Raw genomic sequence first — 21,576 nt, forward strand, 5'->3', positions numbered from 1 at the left:
ATACATTACTGGGTAGGGGAAAAAAAAAAGAGAAAAGAAATGTGTGGTAAAAAAAAATCCCATCACAGCAGCAATATTCCCATTCACCTCTTCCCTGTGTTGACTGGAATACACATCGTTAGTCACCGCCCTCCTCACTGAGCTTTTTCCATGTCGAATAAGTTTTAAAGTAGTAAATAATTCATGAAGTATCATCCTGACAAATCTGAGTATTGGGGGATCAGAGGAATATGGAAATTCTATTTCTACATGGAAAATGCTTATTATTAGTTCTTTCACCAAGCAAAGGCTGTTGGGACCTCCTAGCCTTGGAAAGAGTCAGAATTTGGGGCTTAGTCATGAAGCTCTTAACACCTTTCTGCTTTCCTTATCAGTGCAGAGTCCAAAGCCTACTGGGACTGGGGGAAAGATGGTTCGTCTGTAATGATATTCCACCAGAGAATTGACTTTATTGTTTCAGCTGCGGGATTGCTTTCAAAGCCTCAAGGCTTTCTCCACCTAAGGCTGGGAAAGCGGCACAGGCTCCGCTTCTGAGCGGGGATCCGTTCCAGCCGAGCCGCGTTGCTTCCTCTGCAGTGAGCCGTATCCCAGCACACGGACAGAGCGGTATCCATTACGTGGTTTATAGGAAGGGGGGGAGAAAAAAAGCTTTTTGTTGGAAATGGATGTAACAGAGCGCGAGGAAGGTCACGGGGGCCAGGCAGCCTGGGAACAGGCCATTCCACCTCCCTTTGATTTGCTCGCCTTTCTTTTGGGGTGAGAATGTTTCCCTTGGCCAGCTCTTGGCCAGCTCCCCCGTTATGTCATATCCACATTACTCAGTGGATGAAGTATTTGGAGTGTTACGTCAGGCAGAAAACATTTGTTTACATAACTTTATCTTTTTCTCAGACACTCACTTCTCCATCTTCCTGAAAAATATTTATGTTTTCAGGAACTTGAACTTATTTATATCAACCACAGGATGACGGTCACCTTTAATAAAACAGTACAAGAGGCTGCTGCAGACCTTGGCAGCATTGCCTGGGAACTTTTTTTTCCTACTTACAAACACCAGTTCACCAAAACCAGAATAATGCAAGGGAATAAACGAGTTCTGGTGAAAGACAGAGCTGTAAATGTCGCAGCCTTGAGATGGAAGTGCTAGCCAAAAAGGGAACCAGCAATGCACCCTAAAATCACAGAGGTTACAGCATTCACTGCAATGTTGGAGCACTGCGTCTGAGGTTTTGCTGTAAATCCCCCGTCAAACACTGGTTTCCATCTCTGTTTCTAATGAAAAGTTTCCAAAGGTCTTGCTTCCATCTCTGCATAAATCAGAGAGAATATTCTAAAGCTTTCATTTCCAGGGGAGAAAACCTTCTTAATATTACACATTTGATCAGGTCAATATATCCCAGAGGTTGTGTGATGCCTGTTAACACGCTGCCTTATGCCACCTTGGTTATACTCCAGCCAGCAAAAACACTGCCAGTTATTCACGCTCCTGAAAAATCTCTCCCACTTAAACTTCGTGAAAGTGCAATACTGGGGATGAGGTGTGTTTTTACAAATAGGCTACTTCAGGCAGTGTCAATCAGCTGTAATTCATTCATACAAAACAACACCCTTCCTCTCACTGCTCATGTGTCTCATTGCTCATTAATTGCCTTAATTTCCTGGGCAGCTGCCAGAGATGCCACGACAAGAGCAGCATTTACAGGAAAGCTGCTCCAGCAACCCCTGTGAAAGAGAGTTGGGCAAACAGGTGCTGCAAAAGGTTCAGGGAAAACTTTGATTGCAGCATCTGAGCTTGGAATCAGTGCTTCCAGGACAGGCTCTCACCTTTCTGGCCCTGCCAGCACCAACCTTCCCAGCCAGATGCAGGAAAACCTCCCGGGAGTAGATGCCCCTTATCTCCAGTTTCCCTTTTCCTCACACTTTCCACACACCAGGGTCAGACTCTGCTGACCCTCTCCAACCCCCACGGCCCCCAGACACAAGCAGTCACCCACATGTGCCCTGGGGAGGGCTGCCAGCTCCGAGCAGGGCTGCCATCTGCCACCCTCGTGGGAGTGAGCCCACAGCACATCCCACCCACAAAGCTCTTCAGAAGCATCGCCTGTGAAATCCCCCCAGCCCCAAGCCCCGACATGTCAGCATCTGCTGCCTCTGCTTCTTCTCCCAGGCTGCAGTTCAAGAAAAGAGTAAATCCAGCACTGGCATCCCCGCAACCAGATTTTTAAAAAAAAAAGAAAAAAAAAGAAAACTCAGCTGCACAGCACAAGGGATTCACATGGCATGAACACTCCACTGGTTCAGATTTGCTTAGAAACAACACTGCTAAATTAACCTTCTGCAACTTGACTTATTCATCCTTTCTGCAGCTTGGGAAGACAAACCCCTCCACCCTCTCCATGCCATGATGCACATCACGTGTACCCCCTTCCTCCTGGCTCATGGAGCCGTACAGACCCGGTGTCCCTTCGGTCCCTGAGCAGGATCCTCTGTGAGGGACGGGCTGGATCGGACACAGCCCACAGTGCGCCCAGCACTGCAGCAGCCACTGGGGCAGCCCCATTCGGCGTTGTCCTTTACTTGCTTTTGCTAGATGTTAATGTTTAAACTGAAAAGTCCATTTATTACCCTAGAAAAACACCAAGTTTTTTTTTTTTTCTGACATAAAAATTCCCTGGCTTTTGCAGCTGGAAGATCTATTGGTTGGTTTATTAGCTTTGAAAGCTACCTACACCTCCGAGACCTCGGCTGACTCGGAGTTACCGTAATACTGGATAACTTGCGTATTAATGCCAAACTGCAAATGAGGTTTGCTCCACTGGGCTGGCTCTCAAAAGGAATGAATGTTTTAGGCCTGAAATTGTGTCTGTGGTCTCATAAAAAAACATGGCTCTCCTGGTTTTCTATTTCTTTGCCTTTAAAGGAATGATTTCATCCTGCCCTTTGCTTGTCCTCTGATTAAATTAAAGTTCGCCTCCTCGGCAAAAGGTTCAGTGGCCTCGAAAACTGCAACTCAAAGTTGGAGACTTACCCAATGTAATATCCCAAAATCCAGACTTTGTCGTCAGCAGTAACTTTAAACACTCACAACGCCTCTTCAAACACCTCTTCATTCCCAGATTGTTGTTAAGCCACTATTTCAACGAGCAAACCCCCTCCCACCTGGCTCTGGTCTGACACCGTGGCCAAACCAGCTCTGTCCACCCCTAGACATAGCTGGGCTGTACCCAAACACCCTGGCTCAGCCGCTGCCACGGGGACTGCAGCACTTTGCAGCGGTGTCCTGGTCTGTAAAGGTGGTTCCTGGGGTTATTTCTGCAGTCCCTTCACTTCCAGTGAGACCTAGATGTGGAAATTCACCTGAGGGGGAAACAGCTGAAATAAAACAGGGCTTTCAGCATCCAAATCAGGTTTTGTGGCTTGCGATGACACCAGTTACAGAGAAGGGCCACACTGGCTGTCCATGCGTGCTGCCTGGCTTGGGATTCCCCTCCTCTCCCTCTTTTCTAGCTTGCTTCAGCATAGTCGTAAAATCAAGTAGAACCGTCAGTAGCGCTTCCAAGAAACAAATGCAACCAGAAAAAGCTGGGCTGGAAAACAATATCCATTCTGCTTCCTTCACAGAAAGCTCATGGGAGCTCTGCTCCTTCTCAGGCAGGTTCCTAGAAATGGATATATTAGTAGGTCCTGCTTCTCTGAGCCAAGCTTTGTAATACGGGTGCCCATGTGGAGCAGAAGGGCACATTCATGTGGCCAATGGCAGAAATGCCACGAGATATTTCTTTCCCACACCAAGGCAGAATCTCTGAGCTGCACAGCAGAGGACCCAGGTTTTTTTCCCAGCCCTCGGGGCTTGGTCCCCAGGGACGGCAGATCCATGCAGCTTTCCAGGCTCTGGCAGGAGGCCAACACCAGCAACAAAATTTGCACTCCCTTTCCTTAGTCCCCACTTAACCACTCTCTAGCCAGGAGCTTGCTTCAACCCTCACGGCTTGCTTCAGAGCTCTGGAAAGGTTTTTCCCTGGAGCCTCCAGTCTTGGTTCCAGCTTGAAACTCCTTCTGCTGGAAAGACCACCCCCACACCATTCACCCCGCAGGAGCCTCTCAGTTATAAGCAGCTTAGCACAACCTCAGGAGCTGTCGGTTAGCAGTGATGCGCTGGCTGCTGGCCTGCCCGCAAACAGCCGTGTTTCACAAATAAAGGTCGATCTAAGCCACAACAGGCTGCAACAGTCTCACAGCTCCCTAAGGGTCCTTACAAAGCTAAGACTTAGGCAATCAGTGGGTTTGCAATGTATCATAATGCTCTGTAGATCTTTATAATTGGAGTGGTCTGGCGAAGATGAGGCTGGATTTAGTCCTGTGCTCAAAGACAGAAGTGTGGCCAAAAAAAGTGAAAGCTCAACAACCAAAGGGGCTTCCAAGGCTATTTTACTGAAATAATTTCAACCCAGGTGATACATAAAAGATAGCCCTTTTTAAAAAGAGGGTACCCTTCCTTCCATTTCAGAAGCCCAAGCTCACAACGAACATGCTCTGACATCTCGTAAGTCCTTCACCAAAGCAAAAAGTAGCGGCAGTAAGCTTGTACATTAATTGCATAATAGAAGGTACCTGAGTTTAGACTTGTAGAGTTGGTTCTGCCACACCTGCAAGCGTGTTTATTTAAAACATATCAGCCCTGACTACAAGGACTCACTAGCATAGTACAATCAAAAGTCCACAATTCTTTTTTTCGGTCTTGTGGGTAAATTTCAAATCCTTGTTTCCATCCTGGGTGCATAATTTTTCACGGCTTCTGGCAAGTGCCAGCAGGTCTCAGGAGCCTGTTCTGCAGTGACATAAACTGGGGACTGACAGTTCAGGGAAGAAACCAAAGGAGGCTGAGGAGCTCTGAAGGACAGCAAATGGGTGCCTGACACAGAGTCTTGTTGAGTGATGAGTATTACCTCTTAGTGACAGCCAGAGGTCTGAATTAAAAATAACAAAACACCACTTAAACCCCTGCTCTAGCCAAATGGAGCAGAGCAGGGAGTTGCCTGACGCTTCCCAGACTGACCTGCTCTGGTCACTGCGGCTGCAGAAGGTTCCCACTGGGCAGCCTGGAGAGGACACCAAAGGACTTGCAGGGGACAAAGAAACAAAGCAGAGCAGTGGCCAATTTTAAATAGCCAGCTATCTCACCAAGGGAACCTGCTGGCCTCCCATTTGGCAATGGAAACAGTGATAAAAAACACTGAGTCACTCACACCAGCAGTGTGGTGTGCAGGAGGCCCAGGAGAAGACTATTTCTTTTCTCCTGATCCTTACCACAAGCTGTAGGTCAAGGTTAAAATGCAAAAGTGAATCCCACACAGAAAGCTGCTGTATTTGTTGACTCCCACGGCTGATTGTTTTGGAACAATAATTCATAGTTGCCCCTCCGGCTACAGAGAGCCGAATGACAACTTGGACGAGCACCGCACAGCCTTGCCCTGATGACTTGTTGGTGAGTAAACCACCCCTCCTGCTATTGAGATCCTCTGCTTTAACATTCCTCCAGGCAGAATGTAAGGTAGTTTCTAAGCATCACTTTTGCAAAGAACATTTCCCTTTCCACTTTCCGCTTCCCTTTCCCTACACAAGGCAGCTCATCCCTCTTGGGCAAGAAAGCTGGCTATTTAAAATGCGGTCACCCGAGCTCCCTTGACACCGGCACAGGCTGCTGCTCTAGTCAGGAGCTCCTCGGTGCAAGGCAAATTAGGTTACTGTAACGCAATATAGGGCACGGGAATGATCGGTGCAAGTGCTATGACTTGGACCTCAGTGACGGGAACAGCAGCACTTCACTCGACACCAAGCCTATGCCCTTATTCCCAGCACACTCCAGTGCCCTTTGCTTTTTTTTTTTTTTTTTTTAATATGCCCTTTGGCTTCCCTCCATTTGCTTTCAATGCAAGAATTTGAGACCTACCCCAAAACTAGTATTTTTAGAAAGCTGAACATTGATCACCAATGTTTTTGTAGAAAAGGTCAGCTGCAAGAGAGGAACAGCACAATCATACACTGCTGGGGACCCAAGTTCCTAAGAGGAGCATAAGGCAGCTCATCTCTCCTTGGAAATACCAAAACCGGGGAAGATGGCACAGGACCACATTATCCATGCTCAGGAATCCCCGTATTGCGAGGATAACAGTTTCAGGGGAACAACTACCAGCTCATTTAGAACAATGCTGTCAGTGAGCTCTGGGAGCAGTTACCCACATCAGGAAACTCCTCCACGTATTCTTTTCAGAGCTGTGTAGTGGGGAGAAAAACAAAAAAAAGCAAACCCAACAACCAAAAAACCCACCACAAGAAAAACACAACCAAACAAACCAAGAGGCAGTAGATAAGCTGCAATAATGGCACTTCCAAGTAATTAAGAAAATATCCACAATTCTTAACAAAGGTGGTCAAGTGCTGAATTGGGGCAATCAAGGGTTGATAGCGCAATCTCCACACTGGGAGATAGTCAGAGCTTTCCCCAGCAAGGCACTGAGCAAATAGGTCTAACTTCAAAGCCTGCTCTGTTTTAGTGGGGTTGAACCAGAGACCTTCAACTGTCCCTTGTGATCCAAACTAACTGATTTACTAGAGTAGGTCCTGATTTGAATTTTTCCAGAGAGAAGAAAACAGCAACAGGAAAGATCTAAGATCCCTCTAGGCAAAAACATGCTTGGTGAATAGCTTGGTTTGATATTGTGTTTCAGCCTCACACGAAACAGAGCAGCTAAGGCACTCTACAAGGGTCCTCCATCCTACCGGAGAGGAAGATGCACAGAAAGCAAACTCACAGCATTGTGCTCCTAGGGAGCAGAAAGATGCAGAACTTAGCTGCCACAAACCACATCCTCTGATCTTCAGAGATTCAAACCCCAGAGATAAAAACCAAAAACACAGACTAAGTGTGAAATAACTTTATTGAAAAATTTCATACAAGAATAGTCAGTGGCAAAATTTTTCAAGTGTTACACAGCAACTCCACAGACAAACTCCTTACACATCTCAGCCTGAGGCCAATTCATTTACACACCGCCACTGTCTCCATATAGTCAGCTTTCCAGAGACACATGCAGCATGCTCTCATGTCAGTGAATTTCAGTGCAGCACAGGGAGCAGAGTCTGTCTTTGCATCAAATATGACTGACTATGACTCTGATTTTTCCTGAGAGGTATGAAAGGCCCTGTAGGACTGTTGAGAAAGCTAATTGCAACCTAAAGCATCATTCCCATCCACTCCAACTCATTCAAAACACTGAATGAAATCCTATAACAGTATTTTGCCAATAAAAATATTTTAGAAAAACCAGTATAAAAAGTTTGCTATATATAGCATAAAACTATCAAAAAGTGACTGTGCCAATTTCCCCCCTAATACAACTAGTACTCTTTAAAAAAAGAACAACCCACGTGACATTAGAAATTTACACAACATACAACATATTGCATCTTTCTGAAATACTCCCTGTAGCAGAAACCCCATACAGCACCTGGGCAGTTACAAGACAGAGCAGTAGCTCCTCTTTAGCTCTGCTGTCTCTACAGCAGCTGCCAAGATTTTGGCCATCGCAGTGTTAGGATTTAGAAAATAGAAAGCTGCAAGACAGCAAAGCAAGCATCTGTAAATTGGTACCATTCCTTCTCAAAAAGGAGAAAAAGTCATCAGAAGAATCTCTTGATTAAAAAGATATTGCATATTACTTGTTGCTGGTGTCAGGGAGACAATATAGTTTTGCCTGCTTCTGTGCCAGTTTTTATTTGCAGAGTACCACTCCATGTGTCAGAGAGGTACCTGCAGCACCTTTCAGTGATTTCAGGTCTAATAAGAACACACAGCTGAGCCACAGAAGAAAATAAAACCACATCACCTTACTTTGTTTCATAAATAAAACACTAAGACACTGACAGACACAGGGTTGCTGTCTGGAAATAATTAACATCGATTGTTCCCCAAGTCAGTTTTCAGCAGCCTGGAAGGTGTTAAATAGAAGAGCAATCACTACTTGCCCCCTACTTCTGCAGGCACCAGATTCAAAGGCCCTGCAGCCTTCACGTGCAGCTATGCAGGGAAGCTATCCAGGGACTGAAGGTACTGCCACGTGTGGATTTGGTGACTTAATCTTTTCAAATAACTGGGCAAGAACTTCGTAACTTTCTGCATAACCTTGCAGAATAGCAGAAGTGGGCTTTACGTTTGAGGATGTTCAAATCAGATGACTTCCTTCTCTAAAGCAGCAGTAACCCATTCAGACAGTCAGCAGAGGGATTTCTGTTAGGGGGGATTTTTGTTTGCTTTCTTTAACAGAGAGCTGGCAACAGCCAGAGCCCCCCCCTGTACAAAGCGCACAAAATTATCTCCAGCTAGAGGTCCCAGAGCATAGAGCCCTTTCTGCTGAGTGCATTCGTAGGTGAATGGGTCAACATCTATGGGATTCCTCTTCGGATGGACTGGCTGGTCACTGTCCACTGCCAAGTCAATGCCGTTATTTGGCAGAAAGGAGAGGTTAGGGTTTGAGCCAGTTAGAACAAGAGCCATGGAAATTTTATAAGCTTTCTGGTAGCCATTCTTGTCTTGCAAGATACATTTCTTGTCATTGCCAAAAGATAACACATGATGTTCGGGAAGGCTAACATAACACTCATAGGGCCCAGCACAAGCAGCTGACTGTTCTTTCATCATCTGATGGACTTTGTGGTATTCGGGGTACATCATTTTGGGAAGCTGGTTAAAAATCAGACCTGGATCACTGACTTGTCTCCGAAAAACATGGACTACTGGAACATTGCAATGGTGAGCAAAGAGAATCGCATCAGCTGCCGTCAGGCCAGCGCCTACAATCAAGACTGGATCTGACATTATGCCAATGTTGTTGTTCTTCACTGCTTCCTCCAGGGCAGACAGCTGGTGATGAACGTAGGAGAGGTTCTCTCCCTTGACCCCAAGCCAAGTAGGACTGTCGTATGTTCCTGTAGCTAAGACCACATTCTCTGCATAGACAGAGAAGGGCTCTTTATCACCTTTCTCAGTTCTGAAAAATCCATCCACCTGGAAGACCTGTGTGCTTTCCTCATCAAAGTTCCAGCGTAAGTCACTATGCTCCTGCAGATCTTCCTGCGCGTGCTTGGAGACATTCTCTGCACTCACTTTTCTCACAGAGGTCACAACAGTACCACAGCTGAAATTCTTCTGCAGTCCTTTCTTCATCACATAGTGTTGGTAATATTGAGCAATGTCTTCTGCTGTGGCTCTATTGTTTCTGAGGCCTCTGTAATATAGCATGAACAAAGTTCAAGCAGCAGTTAAGTAAGAGACTGCAACTTCTCCCCTCTTGCACTGAATGCATCCTAAAGCCACCTATCCTGGCATTACTAGAGAAGATTTACCTAGTTTTCCTGACTTCAGCAAAGTTATTCCTGGCCTACAGAGCTAACATTCAGGTTCACAAGCTGTTGAACTTAGGCAGCTTTGCCTAGCAAGAAGCCCATCCCTAAGAACATCCTTGCTCATTTATGTTTTCCTCACAAATCTTGCTTCCATTATATTTCTAACTCCCGGGTTTTTAAATATTGTTACATATGTCAAGAGCAGAAGCACCACAGAGGCTGCACAGCAGCTGAGCTGATCTTACTTGTCGTTAGGGACAGCAGCAGTAGACACACAAGTCAGATGACTGTGCCTCTTCTAAGCTTTATTCAGAACTCTTGGTCACTGTTATCCACTCCACAGTGGGTGTCGAGGACACATCCCAAGCAGCACCGCAACTTTACGTGAATCATCAGATACAGAATGGACTTCTACTGAGGGGAGGCAGAGTGTCCCTTCTCTCACTAGGATCATCCACAACAGATGGAGAGCTACATTCAGGAAGTCCACTCCAGGTCCCCAAATAATCTCCTGATGTTTACCAAAAAAAATCACACCATACACATCTTACCTTCTCTTTTGCTTTAGCCAGTCTTTAAAGGGAAGATCTGGGAGTCCCATCCATTCCCCTTTGCTCAGGGTAAACATAGAGCCCTCGATAGACTGGAAGAAATACAGCAAAATGAATTACAGTTATTTAATCTAAGAAGTGAAATGCAGTTTTGTCATGTTTCCATATGGCATTTGACCATCTTACAACATGCATATCTAAGCAGTTAGGCTTCAATTCACATACATGCCAGGCACCTCCAGGAGCATTTTTGCCAAGGACCAGGTGGGGGATGGCTCTGTCAGTCTCATGCCACCAAGTGAGGACAGATTCTGCTGTTCCACAAAAGTCTGTGTCTGGACGCTGAAGAGTATCAAACAGAAGAGCCACAGGGCTGTCGGATCGTCCCTCCAATCCTTCAGACAGATACTCCAAATCCTAAAAAGAGGCAGATCAGATGCTGAAAATGCATGTCCTGCCAGGCAGACTGCTTGTTACTCCATCCAGGGTTTTGGTGTTCTGTCAAACTCCTTTACTGGCCTACAGACTCCGTTACTGCCTGAGGAATACCTCAAAGATCTTAGCAGCAATGCAGTCATTTCATACAAGGGAGATCTGGACAACTGCTTTGCTTAAGGCTCATTCTGTCTCTGTACTTCAAAAATTCAGATGAGGTTCTCACTTATAATATAACCCTAGGATGTTTTACTGTGATGTTATACTGTCTCTCCTTCCACAAACCTGGTCCAAAATGGAGACATCTGGTGCCTCTTCCAGTTTCCTCTGAAGAATGGGATGAGGATGAATAGAGTCTCTTTTGAAGTAAGGGATGTGGCCAGACAGCAAATACGACAGGCAGATTCCTGAAGGTCCATTCCCTAAAAAGACACAATGGAGAAGAATTTATATATCTGCAGACAGAGCAGCCCTTTGAGGAACATTTCTAATATCCATAAATGTCCCCTTCCTCTCCTCAGTTGAGTCTATTTGCATTGCAAGGTCTTTAGGACTTGCTGAAAAGATACTGGGTTAAACAAGCCAAAGGTTAACCTCACCTGACACTTGAAATCTCTAGCATGCTGATGAACTGAGTTACTGCTCATTAACTTCTTTAAAGGTTTGGAAACCAGTCACATACTGAGTGGGGGTCCCAGCTCTCCTGGACACATGTTTCACACCAGTACAGAGTAGTTCATTGTGTGCAGGATACAGAATAAGCCCAGAAAAGAGCGACTATTGAAGTGAAGGGGGAACAGCCCTCTTCAGTAAGAAATCCTGTCTAATAAGGGATATTTGGCTATTGCAGTTTTGACTAATGGGTCCTGAGGATACTTCCAAATGGGAACCAGGCCTACCATGGCACTGCAGGCAGTGCATTAAACAAAAAAGGTCTCTCTGCAATGCCAAGGCAACCTCCCCAGAATACAGCACTTTGAACAGATTGTTGCATGACTGAACTCTTCCTGCTATATCCTGATATATGTGACTTCAAAGCCCAGTGAGAATAGCCCATGGAAAGTTTTCACATGGCTGCTGTCCAGCATGTTTAATATTTTACAGTGTCTGCATAAGTAGGTGTCAGCTTCTCTGGCTGCTCACTAGTATGTGACTAACCACCACTACAAAATGTGGTGAAGGTGTAGAGGAGGAGAGCAGAAGTGACACGGTAGCCTGTGTTGACACCGTGCCCGTGCTGTATGTGTGAGTGACTGGAGCAAAGGCTGCTTCTTGAAGATTTGGGAGAGGTAAGCTCAGGCTGCAGAGCTAACAGTGAGCCGAGCTATGTGAAGGGCAGCTCACACCCAGCTGGGGCCAAAGTCTGCTGTGCTGAACAAAGACCAGCAGCTGCAGGTCAGTGCTCCCAATACTCTACTTGCAGGAAAGTTTGCCAAAACCAAACAGTAACAGAAGTTAAAAGCAAACTAAACTGTAGCTATAACACCTTTCAGATTACCACTTTGCTTTAGGAAGTACAAGAAGGTACCTAGGTGATTAAGTTTGGCTTGAGTACATACCAGTCAGTAACACACAAAGGAGGAGTTATTCTGAACCACATAAAGTTTGATATGAATGGTCACAAGTACAGCTGCCGCTGGGCCTCAAACTACTCTGGAAAGCAACTGCTTTCATGAGGCTGCCAGGACAGCGGAGGGAGGCCACAGCCCTTCTGGAACGGGGCCTAAGGAAGCAGCTAGAACCTGCGTGCAACATCCAGCTGCAGTGAAGCAGAGGAGCTGCTTCAGTCCAGCCGCCTCCTCTGAGTGCACAGCTTCACACTGGTGCTTCTGAGGATTTTGTGACATCTCCACACCGGATCCCTGTACGATGCACTAGGGATGTACCAAAAATATCCTCCCTCCCACCTACACACTCGTACAACTAGGCAGCATAAAGTCACTCTCAGATTAGAACCTGCTGGTAGTAGCACCCTTGTCAAACTTGCTGTTAGCAAGGATTAAGCATGATTTATGTGGTGCACAGACTTTGGACTAGTTCTCTTGGGTGCTATAAATCAAGTGACAAACATGAAATGAACCCAGCACTACAAGGCATTTGAACACATGCTCAGATGAACAGGGTCCAACACCTGCACTCAAGCACAGCTCATGATCAGTCAGAGGGGAAGGCACTGACATCCCTCTGTGCTTTGCTCCAAGAATCACCTCACATTAGAAAGCTCCCCTCTCGCAAGGGAGACAAGACAGTTACTGTATGTCCCGTTTTCTAAACTGGTAGAAAACCCACAGCTTTTCATAGTTCTGTTAAATTGATACGAAATCAGTGTGACCGACTTGCATTTTAAAATATATCTGTGAAAACTGTGTTTAGTTTGTCAAATACCTGGTTCTCTAGCTTCCACAACTCTTACTGGTCTTTCTCTTAGTACTAGAGAAAGCTTGGCTGTCAGTGAAAGGACACAGAAATAGTGGCCATGCATTTCTGGTTTGAGTAAGAACACATGGAACAAAAGCTGAAGACAGCAAGACTAAAGCAGCAAACGCACATGAGAACACAGTAATGCTGGCAGGAGAAAGCTTACCTATGATCACAACAGGCAGTGGCTTGAACCCAACCTTGTTCTGGGGTCTGGTCAATAATGAATACATCTTCCCGTCTGGAAGCATTTAGGTCCTGTAGTCTACCTGTTAAAACAAGTTTTGCATTATTTGGTTTTGTTCTTTTTTTTGATTAAGAAAAAAAAACACACATTACTTTCTGCAGCCCCCAAACCCAAGTTGATCTGAAATATTATCCTTGCGTTGCAGACCATCACATTACACTTTCACAGTCAAGGGAGACCTACTTATCTCCTCCTCCTCCTGCTCCCGAAACCAAAGGATGATTCCTTGATTATACGTCACAACAAAGGGAGAGAACCCTTATCTTTCTCTTCCACACATGAATTCCAGTCCCTCCAGAACAGATAGCAACTTCAGTAACTCTCCAACTGAAGTGCTGCAGCTTGTTAATGAAAATTTCACTTCTGCCCATATTATGTAGAAAATTGTCATAATTACCATGAACACTTTGTACTTTTTAAAGCAACTTGTGCCTTTACTGGTAAGCAGAGCAAATCTCACTCAAGACTTCTGCCCAAGGGCGGGAAATCTCTTGGCTGCATTTTCAAATACATATCATTCCATCACTAGAGGTTTTTTTGAGAAGTGCTAGTTTCGTTCCTGAAACTTCTTTCTTAATTTTACAGAAAATAGAGTTCTAGGTCTGAATAAGTAAATAACAAGCCTTTAAACAAAATATACATCATAATTATCTTGGAGACTAAGGTGTCATTAGAGTGGAATCTACAAAATCTAATCATTATGCAGATACGTCAATGAACAGAGAATCCTTTTTTTTTTGCCATTCCTGCAGGAATCCTACTATGTCAGATAATGACTTCTTTAGTTTTCCAAGGAATTCAACTATACTGTGACTAGTCTAGAGACGTTATTTTTACCACAATAAAGGTAAGATTTTTGAGAGTCGTCATAAGCTTTTAAACTATTCTACAGAGAACACATCACTGCCTTTTCGGGAAGTTAAGTAAAAATCCACTGAACGGCACGATTTTCTTCAGGAGAGCATGCTCTCCACACCCTTTTCAAGCACAGAAAGATCTTTGGCAAGCACGCTGCACGCTTCCATAAGGTCTGGCACATCACTGCCTTTGACACAGGTATTGCAGCAAATGTTATCCTACAAGCGTAATGCCCCGCTTTAAGCCTGACATTTACATCACCAGCAACTAAAACAATGCAGTAAGACCCTGGTGATGGAATGCTCAGCCAGAAAGCCAGCAGTGAGTTTAGGATTTGCAGAATCCCAGGCTTCAGGAGGAGTCTTGTAAGTGCATTTGCCCGCAAGGATGTGACAATTCCCACATACACCAACACACACCCAGTGCTGGATTAGACAGAGTGATTCTAGGAGGATTTGGTTTGGTTCACCCGAGGCACATAATGCTGACAAGCTGACTTCAAAGCTAGCCGCTCTGTCACATTTCTGGATCACAGGTTAGTAACACTTACTGGCTGCCTATAGTCTAAGGCTCTCATGCATTTTGCGCGACAGGGCAAGAGCCATTTAAAAGACACAATAGTTGTGCTTTCTCACTGAAGACATTTCAAGCATCTAGCTTTGAAGAGAGTTGGATTTCAAGGAAACTTGGGCACCTAGTTTGAGACTCAAAGGTAGGGGCGTTCACTACAGAGGATGAACACTTCGGTGTGTTGTGTCCATACCAAGGCAGGCAACAACTCCTTAAGGCCTACTTAACTCAACTCTGGCAGCTGCAGGAGCACAGCCTTGTAGCCCAAGTATTTCTCCAGCCTTTTGGGTAAGTTCTACCACGTGAACCAAAACCTGCACTGCCTTCAGCAGATTATTGTGTAAGTTTACCCCCAGATGACTCCCTACCACAAAGCTCCAGAGTTGCAATTGGTAGAATTCAGCACTAGCACCAGGGATGGCTGGAGACACCAAAGGAACAGGACACCGGTGGGACCAGTAAGGTATTCTCAAACCAGCTAAACCACAGTATCTATCTGGAGATTAGCAGAGGTTTCTTCTCCATAGTCACAAAGAAATCCCTCTCCATGGCTGTACTACACAGGAAGACCTGTTCTTCCTAATTTTTTCTAACACAGAATGTAAGTCTTATTTCTGTGAAACTACTGGGAGTCTGGAAGAGGGAAGCAAGATCTCTGGAAGCAATCTTCCAGGTTTCTGCTCCATAGCGCTCTGCAGCAGCACGCACAGAAAGACTGTATGCACTCTGTAGACACTGGTAACCCAGCAACATCCGTGGGATTTTTGCTGGAAGCAAGGATTGCTGAACCAACCCAGTGCAGCACATGGCAACAGTTCCAGGACAGCAGCAAAGCCAGCATATAAATAACAAGTCTGCAAGCCCATTTGTAAGACTTGGGTGTAAAGTCATGCCATTGTGTGCCAGCATTTTTCTAGGGGAGCCTGAAGGGGATAAAAAAGGCAAGAGGTGGCAGAAGTCAGCCTGGCAGTCTTGTTTGCTTTAGAGGAGGGTTGCCTTGGCACCTGGCCATTGCACTATGCCACCCTACACCACCCTGATAAAGGGCAAAGCCAGCAGCCACAGGCTCAGCGATAATGCTCTCTTCATTTCACCCTCTGCCTCCTCCGTTCTGTACCTTCCAACACATGAAAAAGGAGCATTCGCTGAAATGAAACCAAACCTTAATGGCTGAAGGAGCACAGTTGTTAGTCTGGTGAACCTAGTAGCTCCAAGCACATACACGACCATTTTTAGCCACAGTTTTATTCAAGATCTGGGCTCACAAAACCCCATAATGACTATTTTACTGCGTAGTTCCAGTTTTGGTACCTTACAATTTTATCAGCACATGATTAGCCATCAGAGACGCTTCTGTTTATCCTAGCATGTCTCTACAAATTGGAGAAGCACCTTTCACATCCTATAGCCACCATCTCTATAATTCATAGTTATTAATTCTTTTTAAGTAGAAAGAAACTCAGATGCAGAACATGTTTATAGCTAGAGCATCTCAGGCATTTTGGTTTCAGGACAAATGTTCACTTCTCCTGACAGCAGTAGTAAAGATGAAAGCCTGCTCTTGCAGAGGCTATTGGAAAACATACAGGACATCAAAGTTCATTTCAAATCTAGAAGGAACTAGTTATCAGCAGGAGAGAGCCTGAGCTAGCAAGAAACCCAAGACTGCTCTTCTCACCTTCCTTTTACGTAGACTAGGCTGCTGAGCAGTCACACTTAAGCCAACTGAGTGAAACTGATCCCTGTTTCAGCTCCTGCTTTAGGCTTCCTACTTTAAATGGGCGTCTCTTCCCTCATCTTCATTTGGGAGCATGCTGCAAGCTTTGCAATTTATCTCCTTGCTGCTTCCAAATGCCTTCAGTGTCTGTGATGTTACATAATTGGTCAGGCTTGGAAAAGCACCCAGCTCACTCTGGGCCAAACTCTGCACACCTTCCCAACACAGCTTTAAGCCTAGAGGGACTATAACTCACAAAGTCGGTCGTGTGGCCCCGAGTAGTTCCAGGCTGCACAGCTGAGAACAAGTTTTGAGTGAGTATCAGGAAAAGCAGAGATGCACTTAGCAAGACAATGACACTAAACGACCTTTAGCAGAAATAAGCCAGGTTACGTCAGCCATGTGCAAGCAGCTCTCCCTGAAACATCAGTGAGACTTTTGTCCAAGTAACAACCACCAAGTGTGGCTTGTGCAGCACCTGGGGAAAGTTCAAGAGAGCAGTGCAGTGAGTGTATAAATAATGAAAGAGAATCAAAGAGCTACCATGACTCAGGTTTAAACAAGAACAATTTCAGAACAAATGGAACAGTTTTCTTCATTTCTTCATCAACCCATTCATTTCAACAACAGTTTTTAAAATGCAGAAATCTTACTAGCTTTTACATTTTATACTTTCCTACAAGTTTCAGAAGTTTCTTTCTCCTGCCTCCCACTTGCACTACCACTCTTACATGCTAGGCCAGTTACCCCAAACACACAATTAAAGTGTGCAGAAAAAAATTCAACTTTAGGGTACATAATAATGCCTTTTCTAAAAACACCCCTGTGATATTCGGAAAGCAATGTTACACTGTGCCAGACAGCCCTCTTTACGTTTACTTATAGCCTTCTTACCTTTAATAGCAGGTCTGATGAGAAGTGGGATCTTTACGAAAATGCCTGTACAGCCAGGAAAGCCAACCAAATGACAAGCACTGAATCCTGTCTCTGCTCTAGGACAGCTGTTTAAATATAGTAGGCTACTAACCGTAAGAGTGGAGAGGAGGAGCTGTAATAGAGGAGGTGGAGCAAGGAAAATACTTATAAGCATGAGTCACCTTCTCGGCTTGTGAATGAATGATGCAGTGATCTTCCTTACTAATGCTCAGCTGACTTCATGAATGCAGCAAAAGCTGGCTTATGGGAACCACGCACGGCAGAAGTCCTGCGCTGAACAAATATCTTCGTTGTTAACCCTAAGGGCAAATTAAAACCTGAGACTTTATGAAATGCAATGCTTCCTGTGGCAGAAGTCGGTTTTTCCTCCGAATTCAGAAACTTGCCAGTTATAGTTACAGATGGGAATAAAAGTAACAGGACAGCACTGTATGCTTGCTTTAATGATATTTTGGCCACAAAAGGACATGAAAATGTGATTACTTTCGACTTTGGACAGTTTGGGGTTTTCATTTCACCTTTTATCAGACAGTGAGTCTGAAGATACAGACTTTTTTTTTTGTTTTGTTTTATTCAGTGAGATAAAGTCTTATAAACCTGTGGCACAATAGCAGTAAAATGAATCACACCGCTTCCTGTAAAACTTACAACACACCAGGATTTTCATCCAAGGTATCTTACTCAATCCAGTGGGATAATCAATCAAGCTTGCTAAATTTAAAGTGACCTCAACAAATGAAATAAATTTGTGCCAAAGTGTTCAGTTCAAGTATATGTGCAGTGTATTTTTATCTCTGAGGCCATCTATTTTGAAACAACAATCTCCAGGGAATCACAAGGACTGCTCATACCCAGTTAAGGTGCACACTTTCAACTATGTGATATAAAAGATCAAAACAGTCCACGAGAAGGAATTCTACACTCTCACAACTCACATCAAAGTAGGATATTTCATATTCTAGTTCCACCAGAATAAGTTGTTTTAATAAACGTGAAGCCATCGTGTCACTTAGAATTTAACTAGCACTGATCCCTTCGGAAAATCTGACTCAGTAAATACCTGTCAGACTGAGGGGTGGGTTTTTTTAAGGTCTCTTTCAAGTTGTCTGGGCCTTTATCCAAGGTAGTTTTTGGACAGAGCTCTTAAACAACTCAAATCCATTTTTTGACAGGAGCATTATTCAAATATTTGTTGGGAGGTAACAAATGTATCTGTATCGGGGAAAAAATAAGCTTCCAGAGAAACAAAGGTATTTGTTTGGTTAGCTGATTAAAGACAGTCCTGTCACCAGGTTTTTGAAAAAAACTATCTTCACTACATTGCATTGTTGCATGTCAAATATTTTAGAACAAAGATGTTCAAGTCCATACTTGCTCATAGCACAGACACAAAAGGAAACCATATGATGGTTTGGCAAGCTTTTTAAGCAGTAAAATCAGAAATACTTCCTACGTATGCACACCTGCAGAAATAAAGTTGTCCTCTACGTACAAGAAGATGAGATTCTCTCTATTTCCCAGCAGAATCTCTATTACCTCTGCAAATAAAGCCAGGATGTTTTCCCAGAACCACAAACTCTATCATATTTCTGCACATGGTACAATTCTTTACAGGAAAATGTTCATGTACAACAATAACTCACCATCCTTTATTAGTTTGTACAATAAAACCACTGAATACAGCAATGTGTGGGCTTTTTTATAGATAGCCCAACAAACATCACATGGAATATACATATATATATATATATAAAAAAATAAATGTTACTCCTTGCATACCTTGTCTGGAAACAAATAATTCAGCTCAAAACTTTGTCTTTGCAAGCTTTCCATGTGAGGAAGTAATTGTGCAATCTGGCAGCCAGCCTTTGACCTATAAATTTATGCAATTCACTTACATTGTCTTCCTGATTTATGGCAAGCGGTATCATTCAGATTAGTTAAGTGCCCAAATAAAAAGCTCATATAGATTTCCAGTATGACTTTGCACTATCCCTATTCACAGCTGCCAACAGTAGGCAGTTGACTAACAATATTAACTTGTTCGTACAAACTGACAAATGCATTCTTTCGGTGCACAGATTTAAGGGTCTCTAGAGAGCTTCAGTTTTTAACAGAAAAAACCCCCACCTCTTCTGAACTACTAGTCTGCATGTTCATTCAGTGAGGTGTATTGCATTATACTCCAGCTGAGATCTGAACAACCCACATCTATGTTGTTCAGGGTACAAATAGATTTATCAGGCTTAGGTGAAATTGTAAAAAAGCATTATTTGCAAGGGTTTCTCCTCTGCTCTTTTACTATTTGATTTTTAAAAGGAAAAAGTTTCGTCAGCCTCTAAAACATTATCCAGAAAACAGACAGCAAGCTAGATTATCAAGACACCACTAAATGATCTGGCAAAATCAAAATAATACTTATGCTGCAGCTTGTGAAAAGCTTCTTTCTTTAAAAAGTTTTTTGGGCTTTTTTTTAATAGAACCTGTGACATTAAGGACTACCTTCATATAATATAAAGGATCAAGTCTATCTTTGCTTGTGCTTGCAAAAACACAGGGCATGGGGGTAGAGCACTACATTGACTTTTCTATGAATGAGCCCTGCACATAACATAATATTACCTCGGCAAATCATCCCCTATCAGTGGAATTCAAAACACTGCACTGCTTATCAGTCCCTACCCAAGCAGGCTTTGGTCTGCAGCAAAGAGGGGCAGACTTTACCAGTGGTCATTCGTTCCACCCTCAGGTCACACTCTGCAGCTCACAGTAGCAGCAATCCTGGGTGCATTTGTTGCCAAGGTCAGTTTGTTTCCTCTTAGCTCAGCCATGATACAGTTCTCAGAATTCACACAAGTTGATGCTATGTTTTACCAAGGTAAAACTTGAAGAATATGCCAGGAAGCATGGACAGAGCTATAGCCCTGTTCGGGGGGAACATTTTGCACCTGGACTACTTCCTATTGCAAGAAGTTTCCTTGCTCAAAATTGACTTTTCACCTTAGGTGAAACTTGATGTTTTACTCAACCACATCCTACTTGTGAAACCTGTCAGATAGCCCTGATTTTGCTGTCTCCTGATTTCGGGGAGCTTAAGGAGTAACCCTCCTCTGGTGTCAGAATTAAGTGCCGTTACCTCTGCTGCCAACAACTCATGAGAGAACACTTCTTACAGCACCTCTCTAGCATCCACCCTCCCCTCTAGCCAGACTAAAGCTGTACCATCACTGTGCCAAATTATCATGACATTGTACATTGTCTCATACATTAGAACTTCATGTTCTGCTGTTTGGTTTGTGGTTGTTTTTTTAATTAGAGTAACACTCTCAGTGTGATCCTCCATAGGCCAAAGCGGTGCTTTGATGCTTTGGTGTTTCTTTCAATTATGGTAAAACACAAAAAGTTTTGCATGTTTTCTGCCCGAGAGAACATTTAGTGATTCACCCCACCCCCTGCCCCATTGTGGATCATTTAATTTAAGGCAGAATCTCCTATTCAAGCAGTAGAAATCCTGACCAAGTATCTTGATTCTACATGATCTCTGTACAGTACTTAAAATGCTTCACTCTGATGCTGCCTAAAGCATCTCCACTTGCTTCACACAGGAAAACTTCCACTTAAAAAATTCTATGTTAGCTTATGCACCAAAACTGGAACCCACATATTTTATGATAATAAAAGGTTTGACATCATTACTGAAGCATTTTACCTGGTTGCTTTTTGCTACAACTGAAAAACCCCACATATGTCACCAATACATAACCTGGACCCACATAAACAAGATGCTGCCTGTAAATGCCCTGGTACCCCCCAAATCAGAAGCAGCAACTCTGGCCATGCTGCCTCTGACAGCAGCTGGATCTCTGAAGCATGTTGCTCCGCTGAATGGCAGAGGAAAAGCAATGGTGAAGTCCAGATAATTGCTAGGCTTGGGAAAGGAAAAAAAAACAAACAAGCAAACAACAACAAAAAACAACCCCCCAAAAACCCCCACAAAATCAAAAAAATAACCCCAAAACAGCTTAGGCAACTTTGCAAGTGAGAGGTCCAGTTCTGCTCCCAGTTATACTTGTGACTTCCTACATGAGTTTGGGCTTTCACATGGCTTCCCCTAAACAAAGATCTGGCCCACAGCACGTGTCCTACTTTCCCGTGTCCCTGCCAAGGCCATCTCTATCCTGTGTCCATGCTTCTTTTGGCAGTGCTTAGGCAGCTGGCTCAAAAGGGAGAGAAATAAAGGTTCACCACACTCATTTGTTGTTCGGCGGAACACTGACCTCCCAGTCAGAAAAACGATTGAAATGGTTTTATCTTAGTGACCTGGAAAAATCTTTGAGGAAAGTAAAAAGCAAAGCCTTATATTTTGCAGGAATTATTTTAAACCAGTTAATTTTGCTTTTCCTTGCTCTCAACTCATTACCTTGAAATCAATCTCTGTCTGT

The 21,576-nt window shown here is 44.0% G+C and overlaps 1 protein-coding gene across 1 annotated transcript; it reads right to left on the minus strand.

Moving 5' to 3' along the window:
• Positions 1-8,146: 8,146 nt before the first annotated feature.
• Positions 8,147-13,076, minus strand: OSGIN1 (oxidative stress induced growth inhibitor 1). Its single transcript, XM_009876321.1, has 5 exons — positions 12,973-13,076; positions 10,674-10,810; positions 10,179-10,370; positions 9,954-10,045; positions 8,147-9,284 (listed from the first exon to the last, which is right to left on the minus strand). Exons 1-5 carry the CDS (start codon positions 13,055-13,057, stop codon positions 8,291-8,293), a joined length of 1,500 nt encoding a protein of 499 aa, XP_009874623.1. The 5' UTR covers positions 13,058-13,076; the 3' UTR covers positions 8,147-8,290.
• Positions 13,077-21,576: the final 8,500 nt, after the last annotated feature.

Source organism: Apaloderma vittatum, unplaced genomic scaffold, assembly GCF_000703405.1.
Source record: "Apaloderma vittatum isolate BGI_N311 unplaced genomic scaffold, ASM70340v1 scaffold7119, whole genome shotgun sequence".
NCBI lineage: Eukaryota > Metazoa > Chordata > Aves > Trogoniformes > Trogonidae > Apaloderma > Apaloderma vittatum.

Coding starts and splice junctions, on each gene's coding strand:
- OSGIN1 (XM_009876321.1), bottom strand. CDS start 13,057: ATGCTTCCAGACGGGAAGATGTATTCATTATTGACCAGACCCCAGAAC. Junction 10,811..12,972: donor ACTGCCTGTTGTGATCATAG/GTAAGCTTTCTC, acceptor GTGTCTTTTTAG/GGAATGGACCTTCAGGAATC. Junction 10,371..10,673: donor ATGTCTCCATTTTGGACCAG/GTTTGTGGAAGG, acceptor GCCTCTTTTTAG/GATTTGGAGTATCTGTCTGA.